This window comes from Osmerus eperlanus, chromosome 16 (assembly GCF_963692335.1).
Source record: "Osmerus eperlanus chromosome 16, fOsmEpe2.1, whole genome shotgun sequence".
Classification (NCBI taxonomy): Eukaryota; Metazoa; Chordata; class Actinopteri; order Osmeriformes; family Osmeridae; genus Osmerus; species Osmerus eperlanus.
In genome coordinates this window covers 9,213,735-9,236,297 of record NC_085033.1, presented here as the reverse complement: position 1 = coordinate 9,236,297, position 22,563 = coordinate 9,213,735, and the positions used below count along the sequence as shown (strand labels likewise).

The following is a 22,563-nucleotide window of genomic DNA, read 5'->3' as shown; positions in this document are numbered from 1 at the left end:
GAATTAATTAAATATGTCATGAAGAGAGGAAGCGTTCCGTGATGGTAGACATAAGGCGATAGCCATGGTGAACCCAGTGGTTGGTGTGCTCCTTCTTCACCTGACCTTAGCTCTGTGATGGGGTACATTTGATACCACAAGCATGAAGTCTTAATCCCCCCACCAACCCACCCACCTAGGTGTGAGCCTGGTCACAGACATAGTATCACAAGCAGAACAGAGTCACATTGGTATCAACACCACAGCAGACAGACATGAAAGGAACAGAGTCTCTGCTCATGGGTTTTCTGCTCTCTCATTGTACTCCTGAGTGAAGTGAGACCAGTTAGTGATAGCCACAGCCTGTACAGTCTCGGCCTCGCTAAGCTTTGTGAGCTAACACGTTTGAGGGGCCAGTGAGCAGACCCTTGCAGTTCAGTGTTCCTAGTTTTCTCTGTGTGAGCCTAGTTGTGGTGAACACAGCTGTACTAAATGGGCTTAGTAGCAAGTGCATAGCAGGTAGAGCACAGCTGAGTAGCGACTGCTGGTGACGCCACCATGAAGACAGGTTCAGGTGCTGTCTCTGAACTGAGTTCAGATGGCATGGCTTGGAGGCAACGTCAGGTCCTGTCATTCATATGCAATAAAGATTGCCTTACAAGTCCTACCCTGGAGTGTGGCCTGTTTCCTTTGTTGCTGTTGTCACATCAAACACATCAGCAAAATATCTAATGTTGGAGCTAGTTTTATTTAGTGTTCTAATATTACTGGATATTCTTAAACAAGATAAATGAAAATGAAATGACAAAAAAGGCTGTTTGACACATCCATTAAAGGAGCTATGGAAGGCCATGGAGTCCATGGAATGAGGGGGGTGTGGGGAGTGTGTTAACAGGCCATACAGGAATCTGCTGTTTCAGGTTCCAGGGTCTGTATGGACCAGCGCTGTGATCGCCATCTCCTTCTTGGTGTGTCTCAGGCCTTTCCTACTCTTAATCCCCCTCTCCTCCCTCTCACTAACTTTTTCACTCTCTTCCTCCCCCTTCCCTCTCCTCTCCTCCCCCTTTTCCCTCTCCTCCTCACTCCCCTTCCCCCTCTCACTACCCTGACCTCTCCCCTTCTTCTCCCTTCCCTTTACCCTTCCTCCTACCCCATTCCTCCTCCATCTCACTCCCCCTCTCCTCCCTCCATAATCCACTCCCGGCTGTGGAGCTTCCTGAGCAGGAGTCAGTGGCCCCCTGGGAAGGTCTCTGAGGGAGGGGGGAGTCTGTGTGCCTGGAGTGGGAGGAGAGCTGATGGGGAGGAAAATAAAACATAAATGAAACACTTGCTGATAAATGTGTGGGTGTGTAAGACAGGGAGAGAGAACACTTACTTTCCTTATCCCTGAGATTGTGGTGAAAGCGCCATGGTTGGGCTCACACCTGAAATACCTGTAACCATGGATACTTCCATTGTTCTCTCCACCTAAGGACCAACAGGATAGGGTATCACTGGCCCAGTCCTATCTTATAAAGATAGTGAGGTCACACACACCCACACTTACAGGGTGTATCCAGTTCCACTCCAATGTAGACCTCTGTAGAATCAGTGTTCTGTAAAGGTCCTATAAACCTCACAGCTCCTCTCCTTTTCTCTTTTCCCCTCTTCCTTTTCTCATCTACTCCCCTCCGGTCACGTAGTGTCACACGATCATTCACCTGGAGACGATGTCTCCGCCTGACACACACACACGTGCACAGGTAAACATGCATGCATTTACAACAAAAAAAACGTATGATGTGTACTGAAATGTAGGGCTGGATCAGTCGACTGTACGTTGTGGAGTTTGGATCCAGACCCTCTCGATAAAGTGCTGTGGTATCGTGCTCATCATTCTCTTTCCTCTCCATCTCCTCAACCTCTTTTCTCTCAGCTTCACATGAGGCACTCTGTCGCAGGACTCTCTTCTGCTCACAAACAACAGCATGTGAGGAGTACCTTTTTTTGTTTCTGGGTTTCAAGGGTTTTATTCAGAGGAAGCTATGGCAGCACGCTCACCTTCAGAGCCTGAGCGTAACCCACTGTCTCTGGAGCCGGAGCAGGCAGAAGACCCCCTCTCCTCCTGACTGGAAGAAAGGAGAAGATAAGGAAGAACCCAACACCTAAAAAGATGGACTTGGCACAGTGTTATGTGACCAGACACTTGCCTGTCGCTTTAGACCACCCGTCATGCTCAGGGCCATGAGCGTCCGACTCTCTCCTCTGCTGGGGAGAGTGAGGCATGCTGGGTATCTCATTCTCCTCCACGCAGGGCAGAGAAGATGGCTGACAGAGAAGTCATGTGATATCAGCATTACCATCAACAACAATAGGTACACGTTCGACTTCATGCATGACAGTTGGCTGCAGTGCCACGGGCGCTGCATGAAGTCGAACACACCTAGTGACATCATCATGAAATACACACACCACCGGTTCTGGTGGAGGGAGGTCACACCCACCTGTCGCCTGCAAGGGGTAAGGAGGGCACCAGGATGGGGAGTCCCAAGTCGGGGCAGACAGGGAGGTGTGGTGCTGGAGGACAGACTGCCCCGCCCAGAGCTGCAGCTATGGGAGGAGGTGGTGGGGGAGGAGCCTGACAGAGAGGGGAGGTAGAGTGGGAGGGTGGGGGAGGTGGCCAATGGGGGATATGGGAGGTGAGACGTGGATGGGAGAAGACAAGGGAAAGGAGAGGGGGAGGGAGCACCAGGGGTTGGTGAGGAAAGTGGACCCACTGGACCAGCAGTGCTCAGAGAACACAGAACCCTCAGCTCCTCTATGTGGACTCTCTGGGCCTCCACTGTCCTGTGCAGACTGCAGAGATCAAACCACACACGTCATCACAAAAACACACATTGGCAAAAGTTGAATGTCAACCAAAGTTAGGGTGACCACCCCGCCCTGCTTTGCATTGTACCGCACAGCATTTTCACCCCTTGTCCCGCACATCGTATATTGAGAAAATGTGCTGCATTTTTATCAGTCTGTTGGTTTTTAATTATCATATTAAGAAAACGTACATGCGTTCTTTTGCCTTTTTAAGAAAGCATTTTATTGATTATTTTTGCGGCATGGTTTTCAACCTATATTTAAGTGTGGGTAACATGTCCCACATTGTCCCACACAAACTTAGTAATCGTCCCACATTTGGTTTGTTTGATGGTGGTCACCCTAACCAAAGCATGAGGTTAATGGTTAACCAGAACATTAAGGTAGGCTTGAGACCTCCGTCATGCTGAAGGAAATGCAGAGCTCTTTAGAGATGTACACAACTCTTGTTCTCACCGTTTATTCTCACGCAGTAACTCGGCAATCCTCGAACACAGGTGCACGTTGCCCTTCCTCGCGCCACTTACGACGAACTGCACAGCCAACGACGCGATCTGCCTATCCTCCTCGATATTCCCGAGGTCTAAGTTTTGAAGAGGTTTTGGCGTATGAGCAGAAGTCATGCGGGAAGAACGTACTATCAATACGAAGAAATGAGTTGCATTTTTTCAAATGACTACGAGGCGGTGTGGAATGTCTTCCAGGTTTAGTCCTACCTGTCCTAAACGTGGTGTATGAGTCCGGATCCAAATCTAGCGACCTCGACTTGCTTCTGGCCTTGTCCCTGCCTTTCATCTCCATTTTCTTCTAGTTTAATTAAACTTAAAATAACAATAGATTTGCCTTCGGATTTGTTAGGCTCTTAGCCTAGTGACAATCATGTTCCCAGTCAGGCTTTGCGCTTTGGTTGTCCCTGTTGTTAATTAACCGTGCGTAACCTGTACGTAGGCTAAATCGAGAAACACCCATGATTCGTATTGGATCAGATTTTTAAGAATTAGGAGGGGGAAAAAGTATGTCCAACTGTAAAACGTAAGCTTAGCCCACCCAAATCTCCCCAAATCCTGATTATAAAATGTTTAAATCCTAATACTTTGTTTAAAACGATTAGGTCAAGAGAAAACTATACACACAAAATAACGTAAAATTCCATTGATTTTATTGCTGGTACATGTTAAGAGATAGTTGTTACACAGCGACATCTTGTGGCTGTACAGTATCAGTCTTCCGTTTCAGTCATGCATGAGGAGACAATATTTTACCGTCTAGCTCTCAAGAACCCCGCCACAACTCTCAACTTGCCATCTTTAATGCCATCACCTAAGACTATAATCGAATCACCATTGTGTAATTTTGTCCTCTGTAGCCTGGTCATCTACTGACCACCATTCCCACACGGCAGAGAAAAGTGTTTGAAGTTGGTTCAGAATTATGGTGCATAGACATACATGGGGACAAACATGCCTAATCATTTCATAACACAAATGTGGTGCAAAACAATGCAGATTCGTTCATAACAGAAACAATCATAAAGCCATTGAGCAAAATTAACATTGGAAGGCCTAAGATAATCTAATGGTTATGATCTACAAGTAGGTGGGTGTTATACAAAAAAAAAAGGTAAAGCACAATAAAAAAAAAAAAATTATGAAAGAAAAGCCCCTATTTCATCTTATCCCATCTCTGTGTTGGCAGGTGTGTAGGACCCAGACAGTAGTCAGTCATGTGATGAAGACTCCACCTAAACTTTCTGCTGAGTGGGACAATAGGCTATCTTCAGCTATAGTTCTGAAATGACTCAGTAAGAAACTCATACTGTGCAGCATGTTGGATGACCCTATTGCCTCTTGAATAGACCTGCCTTCTGTCCATCCTGGCTAAATAAATATGAGAGGAGGAGACAAACAGAAAACCCAGAGGAAAAATACAGAGGGATAAAACGGTATGTATAGTGTAACTTCTTTCCTGTGTTACGAGGACGCTGCTGTCGTTTCCGTGGTGGCCGGTGACTCCGTGGTATCCGTGGGAACTGTTTCTGAGGCCACCGCTGGCTCTGTGGGGGTGTGGTGGCAGACCTCTGCACTGAGGTCACTAGAGGGCGCTGTTACAGTAACTGTGGAATCAGGGATGGGAACTGATGCGGCTGCTGCTGAGGGTAGTGTGACTGCTGACGGGGTGAAGGCTACCCCCTGTGGCAGGAGAGGGAGATGGGAAGGCAGTACGGAAGGCAAGGTGGGCAGAGGGGCCAGGCCAGGCAGGTTTAAGGGTGGGAGTGGGCCCAGCGGAGGGAAAGCTGAAGGGGAAGAGAAACAACTCTCAGATCCCATATACAAATCTCTCTACGCAAACCACCAAATAAATCACTGTGGCTCTACTGTCAGATTCTTGCTGTGTGCTTACCTGTAGTTCCAGGTGGGGGTAACCCACCGATGCCAGCTAGTGACATTGTGCTGAGGTCTGGTAGCGTGAAGTTGAGGGGGGGCAGGCCACCTGGGAGAGGCATCAGACCTAACACCAAGAAAAAAACGGAGGTCAATTTAACAATCCTCCCACAGGACTATAATGGGGATGAGCTGTCAACAATACTAGGATGACTTTGGCTTCCCCCCCCCCCCCCCCCAGTTTAAAGACTGTCACATGACAGGAAGAGTGACATATGACTGTATGAAGCCTCCACCTGGTAGCGTGGTGCCAGGGTTGAAGGTGGTTGATGCAGGGTTCAATGAGGTGAGGGGGCTCAGGGAGGGGCTGGTGGATGTGGGCAGCAGGGGAATGGTGGGGAGACCTGAGAAAGAGAATAAGAGATAGACAGGTCAGCATACTAAAAAGACAAATTATTATATCTATGGTATCATTGTGATTTAAAAGACAACTAATTATACTGGAGAAATGCGATACCTGTCTGAAGCTCACTTGGAATGGTGGACGGAGCTGAACTGATTGACAGGCCAGAAAGAGAATCTTCCAGGCCCGTGGGAAGTGCAGAAGGAGGTGTTACAGCAGACAGTTGAACCTGACACAGAAAGAGAGGTTGTTCAAAACATTCATGAACCCCATTACCAAAGCTTGACACATGCTGTGACTCGTATGCAATTCGCATTTCCATTAAGAGTGGGCACCAAAAACACAAAAGACAGCCATCAGACAGCTAATATCTGTTGAATATCTCTCTAATGAAACATGTGGACAAATCATTCCAGAATGTTTAATTTACACAGTGGCTGACAGGATGTCTGTCGAGGGTGGACAGACCTCAGTGAATCCATCCTTCAGCGGGCTGACCGGCTCACTGGGAATGTGACCAGGGAAGCTGATCTTTTTCCCTTCCTCAAACGGCCTGGTGGGAATCCTGTGCAGATATCCGTACCCAATTCCACATCCCAGACTGCAGCAAGAGAGACATGGGTCAGGTATGGGAGATGGGTTGTGCGTGGGAATTTGTGTGCATGTGTGTGCGTGCATGTGTGAATACCTGCCCTCCCCTGCCCAAGCACTGTTGGGTGTGATGACCACCTCTCTGCAATTGTCTGTATCAGTGTTGTACACATAGAGCTTCAAGCCTTTACCCTCATGGGTCTCTATCAGAGAGAACAGGTCCTCTGACTGAAAGAGAGAAGAGACAGGATGGATTAAGGGATCTAAGGAATACCTTTTTCCTTAGAAACAAGTTTCACTTGTTTGTTGAATACTTGTTTCACCTCATTCATGACCGTGTCAGCTCCTATGATGTAATCAGTGTGCGGCCGCAAGCCGGCCAGGGATGCGGGAGAGTTAGGCTCCACCTCCTGATTAAGACAGAGAAAGACAAGTGACCCCACTGAGACAAGAGGCCATTCTTAGAGAACTCTCAGGTGAAAGAAATCTCTGTTACATAGGCATTATCTACTGACAAATACATTCACATTATCAATGACTGAAGTAGACTCACCAGCACATGCCAGACATTCTCATTGGCTCCCTCGAAGCTGCAGAAGCGAATGGAAACGCCCAGCAGACCTTGGCCTCCCCACATGTTGCTAGGGGTAACGGTGGACTCCCTCAACTCCAAGGTCTTGGAGGAATAGACCAACATCCTGACTGGCTTCTCAACACTGGCCTTCAGCAGGTCCTTCAGTGTGTCATTATCTTTGTTCTGGAGAACATGAGCAAACTTAAGAAACACTGTAAAAGTTTTCATGATGACCTGACACATAGAACTGGTGAAGGCAAAAGCTGGTCATCAGATCTTTAGTTACCGCTAACTGAAGTGAGGCAAGCTGTCATGCCAAACTTTGTTGCAGAAAATGTATTTTATTTACCCTTTGCACTTTCCATATAGCCTAATGCTTACCAGTCTAGTGTCGTTGATGGAGACGATGAAGTCAAAGAAGGGCTCGAGCCCTGCTCTGTGTCCAGGCGAATTCTCTTGAACCTGCACGGAGGAGAGGCTTTAACCACCTAACGTTAAGTACCATCAACACAGATCGGTAAGTAGGCTAATAGCTATCAAGCTCAATTGGACGCTTGTCTATACGGAAATTAATTTTGTACACCACTAATCTAGTTAACTACCTACCACGAGCTTGAGTTCATAACGTTATTCCTCTCTGTCAACATTGAGTAATGATATGGCCCACAGTACGGTGACAGACTAGCCCAGCAGTACTGGTGGTAGCTAGTGGTAACGCAAACTCAGGCAAGACTACATAGCTAGTCACGCTTGCTAGCTACTGTAGATACTCCGACTGTCTGCAGTTCTAAGAAAGCCTGTGTCCGTACTTTTTCATCTATAAACACCTCCAATTGTACATTCTGCCAAATGCAAAAGCCGGTCGATACAAAGGATTAATTGTTCGCTCAGAAATAGCTAGCCAAGCTAGCTAGCCCAACATTTGCCGAGCGTACACAGTTAGGCCACAGAGCAGATCCATCCACGGCCTCTTTCCATAGCTAGCTACTGTAGTAGTAGCTTGCTATGTTCCTTGCAATACGGATGGAGTGTACTGTCCAACGTAGTTAGCCTAGCATTGTTCGTGATCATCATAGCAGTTGGCTATCTCTAGTGGCAGTACTACTAGCAAGAGCTAGATAGAGCCAAACTAGCTAGTGTTACAGCTAGCTACAGTAGTATCTCACAAATATATGATCATAATAAGCACTAATACTCACCCGAAGAACATGGTAGCCTTCAGATCCTCCTCCCGGTATCTCGACACTTTGTGATCCCCCCATGACAACCCCGGTTCACAACGTTTTCGTCTAATTTTGTCCAGATAGACAGCTAGCAGTATCGCTTCCTCCGTTAGTTTGCCAGTTCCACGTCGCCAGCTCAAACGAAACAGCTGAGCGCAGAGTTCAGTGTTGTTACGACGTGGCACTAATTTCCGGAAACAGGAATGCAGTGAGTTTGTCTCTTAATATTAGATCTATGGTTTGACTGAAATAAAATGTTGCTCCTGATTTAGAGGACATACGGTCGTAGATCAGAAGTAACTCTTCCCTCTATTTCTGTCCTGGTCTTTTGATTGAAAAGCTAGTTGTTTACAATACATCGCATGAGTGTTTGGGACCTCATAAGCATAAATAGGGGACATTTTTCTTATATTTTGACTGAAAAAATCTTACCTCTTGTACCTTTAAGTGTTGGGATTAGGGATAGTTTTATAGTTAGGTTTCTAGGTAAATTCTTGGGTTAAGGTTAGAGTTATGGTTAAGATTAGGAATAATCTTAGGTCTAGGTTTTTGGGGAAATTCATTTTGAATAGCAATTAATTTAGAGTCTCCACTATTTTGCCGACGTTTTGGGTTGGGTTGAGGCCAACTTCACTGGGTCTATAATGTCCATACATATATGTGTGCGTGTGCCTGCGAACGTGTCTGCGTTGGTGCGTGTGTGTATCTGTAGGGTATAAACGAGACACATCCATGAATGAGAAGATGACAATGAACTCCAGTAACAGGCAAACTCAATTTCTTAATAGACTTCTTTCATAGACTTTATTAGAGATTAGAGACATTGTATGCGAATTAAAGTGCCTGCTGAAACCTCCATAGGATGAATCTTTTTGCTGATGGCTACACGAGTTGGTAACATTAATCAGTTATTGGTCACATATAGTAAGTATATTATCATACATATTATTTATGTCATTGTGCAGTTTACATATGTGGTCCCTAGATACCATAAATACATTTAATACATCTGTTTCTGTACTGCAATACACACACATTTACAATGGAGAAAAGAGGAATATTGTGCAAACATCATCAATGTATAATACATCAAACTTTTTTTTGTACCTTGTATAATTTTTTGTGAGTTCCTGAATAGTGACAGTGCATGATACAATAAATATATTACAGTGAATATATCAAGAATACAATTTATCTAAAACAATCCTTGCCTCCAGCCACTAGGGGGAAGTACATTCCAACACAGAGCCTTAACAGCCCTGTGCTTCTCACTAAACAAAGGACTGGCTGGATTGCCAGATTGTTTGAATGAGATTATAATCTCATTGAACTGTCAATCAGATCCCCTCAAAACATTCAGTCTGAAAGACCCCCCTTCACAAGAGACACTACACAGATTGCACTAGGATTAAGGATAAATAACATTTGAGATGCATCTCAAATATGATCTTGTACCTATAGTCGTTTTAAATTAAGGGCTGTGGATTGCTTCATGTTTAAATTCTCTTTCTTTGGCTGACAAATTCACAAAATATTTTTTAAGTGTTAAACACACTCATTACATTGATAACATATATAAATGTCTACAATGAAAAAAGATACATTACAATTAAATATCTGACTCTTTAAATTCAATAAATAAATACTTCTTATGTTAAGTATGTAAAGAGGTTTATACATCATATATTTAAGTCATAGACAACATATATATGTTTGGGACGTTTGACAGCTGCATTCACCAAATAATTTTGAGGTGGAGATCTAGTTTGCTTCTTGAAATTAAGTGATGTGTTTAAAAGCATAACTCACCAAGGTCCAACCAGTTTCTAGAGACCGTTTCACTCTTACACACACACGTTGTTCGATTGTTGTTAGCTCTGAAAACACAGTGCTGGGATACATCACAAAAAAAACAACACACACGTACACTTTCTCCATTAAACACGCATTACAGTCAGGGGTTAGTGTTGGGAGATGAGTTGGTGCATTTATATATACACAATTGAGCACCAATGCATAATAATGTTTTCTCCTAGTACACATAGTACATACGCAAATCATCACAAATGATACTGTATAATCTGTGCTTTCATCATCTTAAATGATCTTTCACACAGAGACACACAGGCACACACACACACACACACACACACACACTCTTCTTTCTTTATCTTAACTGGTACTTAGGGGGTTCCTACTGTTAAAATGATGACCCTTGGGAGACAGGAAACACACACACACACAACACAGGACGCTACTGCACACATGTTTATAACACGCTAGTAACAAGCTAGTCAGCGTATCTATTCAGGTTATGGTTTTCCTACCCTGCTCAGTGAAGGAATTGTTTAGGACAGCAGAGAACCCAGATTACGGAGCTCTCTCAGAGCCGAGGTCATGGTGAGGAGGTGAAATCCTCAAGGTGTACAGAAAGAAATGTGGCTTAGAATGTGCTCTATCTATTATTAGTTTTATCAGGTATGCACGGTTCAGTCTGCAACACAGTGAACATTTGACACCTCTGGAGAAGGCCTAGGAGATAGCCAGAGAATGACCTTCAGCCACTAGGGCTGCAGTGATTTGGCTTCTGTCTACAGGTCGTTCCCTAGCCTCTCAATCTCGTCGATAAGGAAGTCGATGTCTGATTGGGTGGCGGCAGGGTTGGAGACGACCATACGGAAGAAGTTGACCTTCTTTCCCTGAGGCTGGTAGCCCACCATGGTTGTCCCTGACTCCATCATCATCGCCTTGATCTTGGGCGCCACCTAAAATAGAGGGGTCGTTTTATTTGCATAATTTTCATTGTCTATAAAATTGTCATTTTATGGACAATTTTGTAAGCATTATGGTATTATAAAGTTATATACAAATAATGCTCATAAGATACAGTCAAAGAGGCAGAATAACACGTTTCTGCTTGGTTAATGGATTGACAAGTGTCTCACCCTGTGGAGTTTCTCTCGTCGCTCCTCGCTGCGGGGCATGCCTCGCAGGCTGGGTGGAATGTACCAGAAGCACACATTTGTGTGCTGGGGCTATGGGGAGAGTGAACACACACACACTTTGATATCTACATTTACATTTAGTCATTTAGCAGACGCTCTTATCCAGAGCGACTTACAGTAAGTACAGGGACATTCCCCCCGAGGCAAGTAGGGTGAAGTGCCTTGCCCAAGGACACAACGTAATTTTGCACGTCATTTTGCCCGTCATTTCGACCCGGTAACCTTCAGATTACTAGCCCGACTCCCTAACCGGAGCTCAGACACCTGATATCTCCTGGAGATAGTGTACAGTATATGTAAAGGCAGAATGGAAGGAGGCAGGGAAGGGGAGACAGACACTCACCACTCCTTCAAACACCATCTCGTATCCCTCCCTGTTCTTGATCTTGTTGTAGAGATACTCGGACAGCTCCAAGCACCTGTCAATGTGCTGCTCAAACCCTATTGTGCCCTGTGGGACCAGCAGAATGTGGCTGAGTTTCAAGTACTAAGAACTGTGGATTTCAGCTGTGTGTGTGGTAAGAGGCTTACCTTGGCCTTCCACATGAGCCAGAACTTGAAGATGTCAACGTGGCGGCCGCATTGAATGGCCTTGTCCCCCGTGTCATAGGTGACATCATACTGTTTGTCTGGCTGGAAGAGGTAACCTGCACACATGGAGTTACAGCCCTCCAGAATGCCCTGCAGAAGACATTCATACAGTGCAATGTTAAAGCAAGTGTGTGTGAGCGCATGTGTGCGTCTGTAAGTGTGTGCGTGCGTGTGTTTACTCACCTTCTCTCTGACTAAGATGGCTGAACACTGGAGGGGGACACCCATCATCTTGTGAGGGTTCCAGGTGACTGAGTTTGCCCTGCAAGAACAAATTGATTTGATTGCACAAAAGCACATAACTACAGTAGCAATGTGGTGTATGTGTGTAGTGTGTGTGTGTGTGTGTGTGTGTGTGTGTGTACATACCTCTCTACACCGCTAAGCTTATGCCTATGTTTCCTGGACATCAACAGACCACCTCCCCATGCCCCCTGCAGAGACAGGAACACACCGTTAAGAACGCACACTTAGTGTGTTTAGCACCACAGTGTGCTTACCACCACCACCACACACACACCGACTACACACACTACTCACATCAACATGGAGCCACAAGTTGTATTTCTGACAGATGTCAGCAATCTCGTTGATGGGGTCAAACGCTCCATATACAGTAGAACCGGCTGTCGCGTTCACAAACAGTGGGACATAGCCCTGCAGTGAAGAGAGACCACAGGTGAGATACACAGAGAGAGAGGAGGGAGACCAAGAAAGAGAAACTAAAGAAACAGGGAGACCGAAGAGGATGAATACAGACCTTCTGCTTGGCATCAAGGATCTTAGCCTCCAGATCAGCTGGGATGACCCTCCCCCTGTTGGAAAGACGGAGAGAGAATGTGATTATTTGTACACTGTCTTTTAATTACAGTTATCTTTAGTATTGAATGGGCTGCATGAATGCACCTTTCATCTGTGCTCAGTAAGATGACGTTCTCGGAACCAAAGCCAAGAGCTGCTCCTGCCTTCTTGATAGAGTAATGGCTCTGTAGGGAATGAAATACACCTTACAATTTACATCTGGCATATCAAGTACATGTATTAGACATATGAACATGATTCAAACTAATTCACTGTATTGGAACATGGACAGTCGAGCATCTTTCTAAAGAGCTTCCTTCAGCACAGTCATTATGGGTGTGCGAGCGTGTGTCCCGTCACCTACATGTTCTGATGTGAAGAGCACCAGGCGGGGAGCCACAGACATGCCCTTAGTCTTCACCTCTGGATAGTACTTGTAGCGAGCGATCATCACACTGTACATGTTGGAGATGGCACCCCCTGTTGAGAAAAGGGGGAAGGTCGGCACCCTGGCAGAATGGCTGGGAGACGTTGATGTAATAAAGTACACGCACGCACGCACGCGCACACACACAACACTGACCTGGTGAGAATATGCCGTCCCCCTCCCCTGAGGGCCAGCCAACCATCTCTATCATCTTCTTGAGAGTCAACTGCTCCATCAGTACAAACACTGGAGCAATCTCATAGGTGAACCTGCCAGGCAGATTGTTAGGTCAGTGACTGACCAATACATCCATTCACAACATCAACCCATATAATGATCACTGTTAAATACATGAATTAATAAAGAGCCGCTCCATTATCAAAAACAAAGACAATGTGTATAATTGTATTTAATTCTCATTTCCAACATCCTTTAGTCAAGTCTGGCTGTCACTACACAAACTATATAGTAGCTCTGGCGGACAGTGAGTTAAGCTAATTAAAAACGGTCTCATATGAGATATAAAACAGACATTCATATTTAAATATTTTAAAACTTCTGTCACCGGTTTAATTAAAAGCACACAAAGCTCTGATGGGTATCTGTCATTTCAGTCAGTCTGAATGGAGTTTTCTGATTTGATGGCTGACTGAGTGTGTGTGGGTGTGTGTGCACAGGAGGGCATGCTAAAGAGAGATAAGAATTGCTATGGTTCCCTGCATTCGAAAACGGAGGGAAAGAAAAGAAGCCAGAGGATGGTAGATGGGAGGGTTTGAGGAGTTCAGTTTTTTCTTTAATTGAATGATTTTGTAATTTCACTAAAAGGCTGAAGCAATTTAGAGCACCATTCTATTGCCCCCTACCTAAATAAATAACACTTTAATAAAATTGCCATTGTTTGCAGAAAGCCCTGTTTAATGCCAAATATCCAGTAAAGGTAGTAAATTGTCACCAGCTCTAAAGCTAGCGCGAATGCTTGCTAGCTTACCCACTTTTACCTCCCCCTCCTACCCCCGCTATTCACCCCACCCCCTTCTCAGCGCCTCCCTCCCTGTCGACCCCCCGCCTGTACACCTCTGCTACACCCAGTGTCTAATAAGGACAGTTATACAAACCTCCATCACGCCCTCCCCCCCCCCACACACACACACCCCTCCACAACTAGCATAGTCCTCCCCCCGTTCCTTCTCTCTTCCGTCCTCACTCTATCCAGGTATACTTTACAGGATGCTCTGTTTCAAGCTCAGGGGATGAAAGGAGTGTAGGTTGAGGTGGAGAGAAGAGGGAAAGCTCGATGGGAGAAGCAAGCGACAGAAAGAAAATGGGTTGAAAAAGAAAAGGTTGATATAGATCAAATGGAAGATGACAATCCAGTAGAAAGGATGCGGAAGGGGAAGGGGAGAAAGGGGGAGATAGAGGAATAAAACATGAAAAAAAGAGAACATTGAACACATATCCATGGCATGAGACAGGAAAGTGCAACATAGAATATCACATTTTAGGACTAATGATCCAATCCAATGCTCATAGATAACATATGGAAAATCATAGATAACATATGGAAAATCTAGTATATCTCATATTCCCCACAAATCACACAGAGTAGAATACATCAAGTCCTTGTTCTACCCTCTTATTTGCCTTAAACTAAGTTCTGGCTTCCATAGAACCAGAGCATCTTTTCATGTTCCTGACCTCTCGCACAGTCATTTCATGCTGTAATGACAATAATGGAGATCATTATCACAATCAGAGCCAATCATTGGTCTTTTCAGGGTGAAAATTACCCTTCAGTCACCTGCCTCTCCCGCAGGACAGGCCCCTAAATGCCCTTATTATGATCATCAAGGGCACTGTGTGTGTGTGTGTGTGTGTGTGTGTGTGTGTGTGTGTGTGTGTGTGTGTGTGTGTGTGTGTGTGTGTGTGTGTGTGTGTGTGAGCAAGCAAGCAAGCGTGCGTGCATGCATGTGTCCGTGTGAGACTGGCCAACCCCTGGCCCCCACCTCCCCCTTGTGAATCTGAGGACCATTGACTAGGTCTGTGTCCACAGGGATAATAGATGGGGAATGAGAGATCTGCAGGGAGCTGTAGCAGCCAGTGCCACAGTATGACAGGCTCCTCAGTGTTGCCGTCGGCCATTGTGTGTCAGTGTGTGGGGCCCAGCTGGCCTATCTGCTAAGACCAGCTCACAATGAGCCTGCAGTCAATGGGGTGGAACCCTATCTGCTGTATCTGGGACAGGCAAGGCTGGTGTGTGTATGTGTGTTTGTGTGGTTTCCTGAGGATCTTTCATCCCAACATTAAGTTTTTCTAGGGGGGTTAAAGTCAAAGACAAATCAGGTGTCTGACATTCAATGTTTTTCAAGTATTTTCTAACTCCAGGAAGGTCTGACTGTCAATATGCCTGTTCAAAATCAAATGTATTCTTCGAATACAATGAATTGTCCTGTCTGCTCTCTGTAAATATCTTGTCCTTGTGTAACCTGTTTCTTGTGTGTATACTAACTTACGTAGTCAAGCAATATCTAGCACTTGTTACAACTGTGATGTGTGACTGTGTGTCTGGGGGGTGGGTTATGCCCTCTATCATGTAACTGTGAGCTCTGATCAATATGCAATCTAACTGGCCCTGCAGCTAGACTTTCTGGTGGTGTGCATGTACAGTATCCAGGCCTGCTATTCAATACAGCCTCTGTCTTTGTACACTACAAGTTGTGGCCAGTCCATACAAATGTACATAACTGCCCTTGGCAGCCATGTTGACCCTCGCGTAGGGAACACTTTGAAGTAGCCAAACCAAAGTAGAACTCATGATTGATTCTATTATCGTCTCAAAGAGGAAATCCCCACGTAAATCACAACCCATTTCACAAACATGGGAAACATTCCATACAACACAACAGCCCCAATCACTTACATGTTGGTGTTAGCAGTAGAGGTTAGCCATTCTCCAGCCAGACCAATTATGTCAAGCCCTGTGGACAACTGGTTAAAGAACCGCGGGTGGCCTGGTGGTGGTAGGGAGAAAGAGAGAGAAAGAGAGAGAAAGAGAGGTTGTGAGATTGCAGTCTTGTGTTATCAGAAGTAGCTGCAATAATGACATGCTCTCCATCCTTTGAAAACCATGTTAATATTTTCAGAATAATGATAACAATTCCTGTCAACCACAGGAACAAAATCCACTGATATTGTCAATTTGGTATATAGGAATGTATTATTTGTGACACACATGGAAGATTGGGCTGTATGCCTGTATTGATTGATTATTTTATCATTGTCATGGATTATACAACGACATTGCTCTATAATACGTAAAATATAGAATTTCATTAAAAACATGAAGCAGGCGAGTGCTTCTGTTCTGTTGGTGGATATTTCAGCACCACGGATAGTTCCACAGTCTAGCCAAGCAAAGCTGCGGCGCTCAATAAATACTGTGACAGTAGCTTCTTGTACGCTCACATAATGTTTCCAAATGACCAGTGAATTAAGCTACAGGCATATGGTTGATATAGTCCTGATATTCCTACTGTAGGAAATAAACCCAAGGGACAGTTTGAATGTTGTCGTTCCTAACAGCTTGTAACAGCGCGTGCAAGCTTGCATCCCCTCAGGCGATACTTGCTTTAATAAGAGGGAAGGAGAGAAAGCTGTCAACCGAATCACCGGTTACACAGTCCGTTATTGGGATGGGATGTAGAGCTGAGAACAATGAACGACATATAAAATAGCTCAGGAGTATATATGTAAGCTTTAGCTATTGTGTAGTTATTTAGAACAAAATCCACATAATTCGGCCAAAACACCAAAACAAAAATAGGATATCACAGGCTATAGCCTACATTGAAAATAATTGGTCAATTATTAAAAACGAATTCCTTAAAAATGAACATCAAATACTTTATTAACATCTGGAAAACGGGATGAGGGCCTGTATACCCTCATTTAAAAGTGAATCAATATGCTTGATCAAATGATCACCGGTGATTATACTTTATTGTCCCTTTTTTAGGTTCAGTAGGCCTATACATTTTTATTAAGCTTAAAATATCGTAGGTGTTTTTTGTTTTTTTTGGCCTACCTGTTCGCACGCCATACTTAAGAGTGTCCCGGCAGTCAACGAGAATCTGCTCGAGCGACTCTGGCTGGTCAGAGAGCTCAAGGTTAAAGCCTTCCATGCCCTCGAGGAGCTGGTGCGGGTGGTGGAAATCCAGGACCTTGGTGGAGCGGTCAAACGTCTTCCGGACGTAGTTGGTGAGAATGTCGACCACTTCCAACATGAACTGCATGGTGGGCTCCTCTCCATTTTTGGCTGGGAGTAAATCTGTTGGAAGCAGACCGTAATAAATATGTGTTCAAAGGAATTAAATCAAAGTGTCAGCTGTTTTTGTTTGAAAAAAAAGGGAAAGGTTTGTAATACTGAAACTAAACTCGGTTAGGCCTATCTATGACAGTTTTTTTAACTTACGCATTTGATTATATTGACAGAGAGCAGAGACAGAATATTTTACCATTAACTTAACTTGAATCAATCTTGTTGGTGTGCCTCAAAAAACAAAGGATGATGTAGAAATATATCAAATAAATGCTTACCTCTCGCGAACAGATTGGAAAAGTCGGTCTCTGTGCGGCGAAAGCGCGCATCTCGGTCACTGTTGTCACAGGAAAGAAGGTTCTTCTGGCCTGCAAGCCTCCCCTTTTCCTCAAGGCTGTTGTTCTTCTGTAGGAATCCTAGGGTGTTACATTGAGAGTCGTTAGAAGAGGGGCAAGAACGGTTACGACTGCCCAACATCGCCACAATTAATGAGCGCAATGGTTTGCACCTAAACGTTTTCCAAGGAAGTGCAGATGAAATCAATGTTCCAGTTTGACCATACAAAGCAATTTAACCACATCCACTCTCCCAGACTATCCCTATGAGTGGGTAACTTTTTGGATCAATTTAATAACGAGTACTGGTGTGTGTGTGTGTGTGTGCGCGCGCGTGTGCGTGCGTGTGTCATGTCCACTGCCCTGCCCCGCCCCAACAGTATCCAACTATTTCATGCGACAGAAAATAAACACCCAAATAAATCCAGCCAGGATTATATTCTGTCCTCACGAATATTCACGCCTGAGTGAAAGGTGCCATGCGGAATATAGGCCCAAAGCGGCCTATGGGTCTCCTGATTGTGCCAAGGAATTTTATGAAGTCAGATGTCTTCTGATTTCTGTTTGTCTCGAACAGCAACAATATACAATATATGTTGTTGTTTGCTTAAATCTTTCTAAGTCTTGGCTATACATTTCCATTAAAGCCCACATCAGACACACCAACGAAACGAAATACCCAAGGTATCGATTTGTACATAGCTAGCCTAATGGAATTGTAGACTAAAGCACTATCCAAAAATCGCGCAAATGCCAGATTGTTTATCAATTCATTTACTTTCCATTTGAAATCGATCAACTAGCTATTTTGGCTTTATCTTGCAATATTGATTAAAACACACCTTTTTTTAACCAAACCATTACCAAACCAAGGTGCTCTGTTCCACGTCCTATCAACGTCTTTTAAATAAGTTATAGGCAACCCCTTGTCCAATATATAAGAATATAAAAGCCATGTCAAGATGCAGGCATTGCATTGAAAGAAAAATTATATACATACAAGCTTTAAATCGATCTATAGATAATACATGTTTTGGAACTGAAAATGTCTGCTCAACTTGTTGGTTATAACTCTTGTTTTTCCCATATTCCACAATGTTATGATATTAAGTGGTGAGATTGTAGGGACAGTGCAGGTCTCCAGGGGGTCTCTGTCGCGCCTCTCGAGCCCTAGGGCTAATAGCTACTGACCTTCGGAAGATGAGAACATCGAGTGACAGTCATGGACATCCCTTACGCTCATATAGGCTACTATCACAAAGCATGCATAGCCAAAGAAGACGTATAGTAATTTTCTTGTGTCTAAAAAGTAGGTTACCCTAGAAATTTTGAAATCTTGTACAGTTAAACTAAGGCGACAGGTTATTAACTAACGCGACTGGTGACATACTTGTTTCTGTTATGAAATGATTTGAATGGGCCTAACACTTACCACATATCTTCATCCCCAGTTTCCGAGTACATCCGTGCATCCACGCGTCATAGGCTAAAACAGAATTTTTGGGGAGATGCTGAGTGTACAACAACGCTTATCGGATTATGCCAATGCAATAGCTTGATTTGGGTGAAAGTACTAAAGCGCTGGATGGTAGTGGCGAGCGAAGGCATATGAGGCAAACTGGCAGCCCAGTGAAATGCAGAAGCGGTCTCTTTGCCGGGTGTGTGACTTTTTTTATTGGGGCATAGAGGTTTCCTCACCATTCGAACGGTTACGAGTCCAGTCCAATCAATATAAGCCATCAGAGGTTCGCACGGCTAATACTCGCTGGCACACACCCGGCCAAGGGGAGGTTTGGAATTAACACCCGTGAAATGAGCTCGTGGAAGAGGGCGGAAATTAATTGGGTGAAACACAGTATGTGACTGGCAATGTCTGGCCGGCCGGACAGGTTTAACACAAAAACAGAAGTGCCACTCTTTCTCCTCCCACCTCGTTCTCTCTCTCTCTCTCTCTCTCTCTCTCTCTCTCTCTCTCTCTCTCTCTCTCTCTCTCTCTCTCTCTCTCTCTCTCTCTCTCTCTCTCTCTCTCTCTCACACACACACACACACACACACACACAAACACACGTAAGATAGGAATCTTATGCAGTGAACGTAACACAATCAAGCACGAGCAAAAATGCAATAGGATCAGAGAGAAGACAGCAGAATCAGAAAGCAATGAAAAAACGGACAGAGGCAAGGCTACAGTGAACAAATGGAGCAAAAAAAACTCTTATGGAAATTATTTAGGCTAATATATGAATAAAGGCATTATTGTATGATTCAGGGGGAAATCTGAAATGCTCAAGATGTCGCTCAAGCCGCGACTCGAGTAGACTTTTACCAATAGGCTGTAGGCTAGGGACAACTCAAGCCGCCTCACTCTGCAGGAGTGAGATGGAGCGTGGCACAGAGATAATGATATCATCCAAAAGCACGAGCAAACTCAGACAAAAACATTCAAAACGATGTCACATGGACACTGAAATTCTTCACAAATAATGATACTGCACATTTATGTTGGCCATTGTAGCCTAGAACAGCCTAACGTTGGGGCCTTTAGTTTTATACTATTTTTCTTTACCTTTATCTTCAGAGCCTGCGGATATACGATTGGGGGATTTTTTTTAAACAAAAAAGCTGTAACTTTAGTCAAGGGAATGCTAATGCAGCAGCAGGCCATCACCACTGACCAAAATATGGCCTATAGCAGCATTATGCCCCCATCCGTCCACCTGGTCTCGAACGTTGCTTCCAACCTGACCTGCTGGTATTTTACGGATACTCGCTAAACACAAAAGACAACCTTGTCTGCATAATCACAGGCCCGAGGTGATACAATAACCCGCTATTGTCCTGCGTAATTGTGCTGGTGTGATGGTTCTCATTGCAATGGGAGCCACTTTACGAGTGAATTGGATAGTAACCTTTTTTGTTGCTTTTCATATATAGATGGATTTAAATACAAACATCAAATTAGGCCAAAATTAAGGTTTATTTTTTAACCCCATGACATCAATAAAAACGACCCCTGAAAAACGTAAATTGTAAAAAAAAATATATATATATAATAATGATTGGCTCAGGCAGCGTAGATATGCTATCAAATCAAGTCAGAAGATTTTAAACCAAGCCAATATAAAATTGGACAAGGAGACATACTTTCTTTATTGCAGGCTTTTACTTAAACGTTGTGTCCAAACAAATTAGTCTCTTAAAACAATTCCTACATTAATTGTTGGCCAATAGTCTATTTTCAGATGTCTGCTTCAGTACGCCGTTTCTCCTCGCTACAGTGGAGGTCTATGTGGCAGGAGGTGCGTTTCTCAGCGCGCGCTGCTGATCTATTAGACAGCAGCAGGCAGCTGTGATAGCTCTGTTTTTAACCCGAATGATTAACGACAGCACACACAAGTAAATGGCCTGCGTGATAGACCATTTTTAACCGTCAGAGAGGGAGGGAAAGGAGACTTGGTAAGGGAGGGTAGCCTACTTGTAGATGGAGGTCGTAAATTGGCTGAGTTGGGGTCTTGGTCCCCGCCGGTGGCTGTCGGTTCGGACGTGGCCATTAGTCTTCTTTTATTCCCGCGCGCTCCGAGACTGCTATCTGATCCTTAACGGGAAATATCTATCCGGTTACTCAAAACAAACGGCCCAGAGTTAGTGTTGCCCCTGAAAAGCACATCAATAATGTATATCAGATTAATAATAGTATCACCTCTAACGAGACCATTTCCTGAGAAATAGTTTAAATTGCCTTTATCATGGGTAAGTCTGTCTAGAATCAATGGCCTACATTTTAAGGTTAGCCTTTGCCAGACTATAAAGGTGATGAGGCAATAGACAATGATGCATCGTTTAATGCTGTAATCTGCCTCACCGATTGGAACAATTTATTCTCGAACGTCAATCGACAGGCAAATTTTGCCGGAGAGATGAAGCAGTGACAGCACAGTTTGGGGACAATTTGTCTCGTGCAATACCACACACACTCAAGCTCGCAGCCAGATCCCTGTCACTAGCCAATGTGCTTTTTGAGATGACATCTCGTGCATTTAATTGTGCTGTACTTCAAATATTCAATTCTGACAGAATTGATGTGCACAAATGGTTACAGGCAAATTATACCTGACTAATCTTTTGAGCCTATTTACGTAAATTGGATGTAAACAGGAATAAACATTTTTATATATTTTTAAATCTCAGATCTTTGTAGGACTATGAACACTCGAGCTGCACACCAGACTGTAAAGTCTGTTTTACAGATTCATAAAATCGCGGGGATGTCTTCGTAAACATTCATCAAAGCTTAAGCATTTCTTAAAAGAAGAATTTCTCAGAAGTGAACAGAATGCTCTAAAGGGGTTGGTGATAATATACGACGCATATCCCTGTAGGAATATAGGCCTAGCCTAAAATATATCAGAATATATCAATTAAGATATTCAACAACTGTCACTGTCTTTAAATAAGTAACATTCATCAAACTAATGAATGAATCCTGACATATTTAACCTATACCCATATTAACGAGTTACATCAATCTAAACGTCTCCTCAGCGATAAACTTACGGCAATTACAGCAATTAGGCTGAGCCACAGGTCATTTCATTATATCTTCCTGCTTTCATATTCCAACAGGCTTTTAAAAAGCCAAGGTAAACTGTAGACACGCTTAATGCGGCAGCTTTTGTATAATAATAAAAAAGTATCAAGAGATGACATGAGTGAGTTTGGACCAAACGGTCGCGACTACAATGTAAAACATTTGTTTCCTTACCGTTAGGGTGCACAGGTTGTTGTGTTCAGAGTAGGGTAACTGTAGCATGTAACAAATATTAGACTTCAGTTCTGCCTCCACCAAAGCTCGACGCAAAACAGTCCAGAGCAACGACAGAGGAATACCAATAGAGCGCGTAAAATTCCATCCACCGACGCGCGACTGACCTTTTTTTTCCTTCAAGTGTTTTATTTTTTTTATATGAGCGCTCCAATGGTTCTGTTATCCGCTATGCGTGCAAACAAGCGTGAGTCGCAGCATTACCTCTCTATGACGCGAAATGGAGCGTACCCTACTGCTCGTGACAGTCAGGGGTCCGATATATT

At 44.1% G+C, this 22,563-nt stretch overlaps 3 protein-coding genes across 5 annotated transcripts; all 3 read right to left on the bottom strand.

Moving 5' to 3' along the window:
- Positions 1 to 249: 249 nt before the first annotated feature.
- LOC134036156 (kinesin-like protein KIF13B) lies at positions 250 to 3,759 on the bottom strand. The gene is made up of 9 exons (XM_062480957.1): positions 3,546 to 3,759; positions 3,286 to 3,412; positions 2,463 to 2,814; positions 2,165 to 2,286; positions 2,020 to 2,083; positions 1,798 to 1,928; positions 1,526 to 1,698; positions 1,355 to 1,446; positions 250 to 1,271 (listed from the first exon to the last, which is right to left on the bottom strand). Exons 1-9 carry the CDS (start codon positions 3,628 to 3,630, stop codon positions 1,080 to 1,082), a joined length of 1,338 nt encoding a protein of 445 aa, XP_062336941.1. The 5' UTR covers positions 3,631 to 3,759; the 3' UTR covers positions 250 to 1,079.
- A 207-nt stretch (positions 3,760 to 3,966) lies between these two features.
- On the bottom strand, positions 3,967 to 8,304 carry gorasp2 (golgi reassembly stacking protein 2). Of its 2 annotated transcripts, none has more exons than XM_062480956.1 (10): positions 7,978 to 8,304; positions 7,160 to 7,240; positions 6,758 to 6,961; positions 6,528 to 6,614; positions 6,302 to 6,432; positions 6,082 to 6,214; positions 5,743 to 5,842; positions 5,507 to 5,614; positions 5,230 to 5,337; positions 3,967 to 5,122 (listed from the first exon to the last, which is right to left on the bottom strand). In XM_062480956.1, exons 1-10 carry the CDS (start codon positions 8,038 to 8,040, stop codon positions 4,800 to 4,802), a joined length of 1,338 nt encoding a protein of 445 aa, XP_062336940.1. In that variant the 5' UTR covers positions 8,041 to 8,304; the 3' UTR covers positions 3,967 to 4,799. The 2 variants fall into 2 exon arrangements, with proteins under 2 accessions (XP_062336940.1, XP_062336939.1); XM_062480955.1 differs by having other exon boundaries at positions 5,728 to 5,842; positions 7,978 to 8,301.
- A 1,172-nt stretch (positions 8,305 to 9,476) lies between these two features.
- gad1b (glutamate decarboxylase 1b) lies at positions 9,477 to 22,509 on the bottom strand. 2 transcript variants are annotated; one of them, XM_062480943.1, is made up of 17 exons: positions 22,238 to 22,508; positions 20,951 to 21,096; positions 18,908 to 18,961; positions 17,419 to 17,556; positions 16,907 to 17,149; positions 15,743 to 15,833; positions 12,982 to 13,094; positions 12,763 to 12,878; positions 12,504 to 12,583; positions 12,358 to 12,412; positions 12,138 to 12,254; positions 11,967 to 12,031; positions 11,781 to 11,859; positions 11,538 to 11,687; positions 11,350 to 11,457; positions 10,947 to 11,036; positions 9,477 to 10,766 (listed from the first exon to the last, which is right to left on the bottom strand). In XM_062480943.1, exons 2-17 carry the CDS (start codon positions 21,024 to 21,026, stop codon positions 10,593 to 10,595), a joined length of 1,749 nt encoding a protein of 582 aa, XP_062336927.1. In that variant the 5' UTR covers positions 21,027 to 21,096; positions 22,238 to 22,508; the 3' UTR covers positions 9,477 to 10,592. The 2 variants fall into 2 exon arrangements, with proteins under 2 accessions (XP_062336927.1, XP_062336928.1); XM_062480944.1 differs by lacking the exon at positions 18,908 to 18,961 and having other exon boundaries at positions 22,238 to 22,509.
- Positions 22,510 to 22,563: the final 54 nt, after the last annotated feature.

Coding starts and splice junctions, on each gene's coding strand:
- LOC134036156 (XM_062480957.1), bottom strand. CDS start 3,630: ATGGAGATGAAAGGCAGGGACAAGGCCAGAAGCAAGTCGAGGTCGCTA. Junction 3,413..3,545: donor ATACACCACGTTTAGGACAG/GTAGGACTAAAC, acceptor TTCAAAACTTAG/ACCTCGGGAATATCGAGGAG. Junction 1,272..1,354: donor CAATCTCAGGGATAAGGAAA/GTAAGTGTTCTC, acceptor CCTCCCCATCAG/CTCTCCTCCCACTCCAGGCA.
- gad1b (XM_062480943.1), bottom strand. CDS start 21,026: ATGGCCACGTCCGAACCGACAGCCACCGGCGGGGACCAAGACCCCAAC. Junction 17,557..18,907: donor ACTGGGGATGAAGATATGTG/GTAAGTGTTAGG, acceptor GTAACACCCTAG/GATTCCTACAGAAGAACAAC. Junction 10,767..10,946: donor GACGAGAGAAACTCCACAGG/GTGAGACACTTG, acceptor CCTCTATTTTAG/GTGGCGCCCAAGATCAAGGC.
- gorasp2 (XM_062480955.1), bottom strand. CDS start 8,040: ATGGGGGGATCACAAAGTGTCGAGATACCGGGAGGAGGATCTGAAGGC. Junction 6,615..6,757: donor AGAATGTCTGGCATGTGCTG/GTGAGTCTACTT, acceptor TGTCTTAATCAG/GAGGTGGAGCCTAACTCTCC. Junction 5,615..5,727: donor TCCAAGTGAGCTTCAGACAG/GTATCGCATTTC, acceptor TCTCTTTCTCAG/GTCTCCCCACCATTCCCCTG.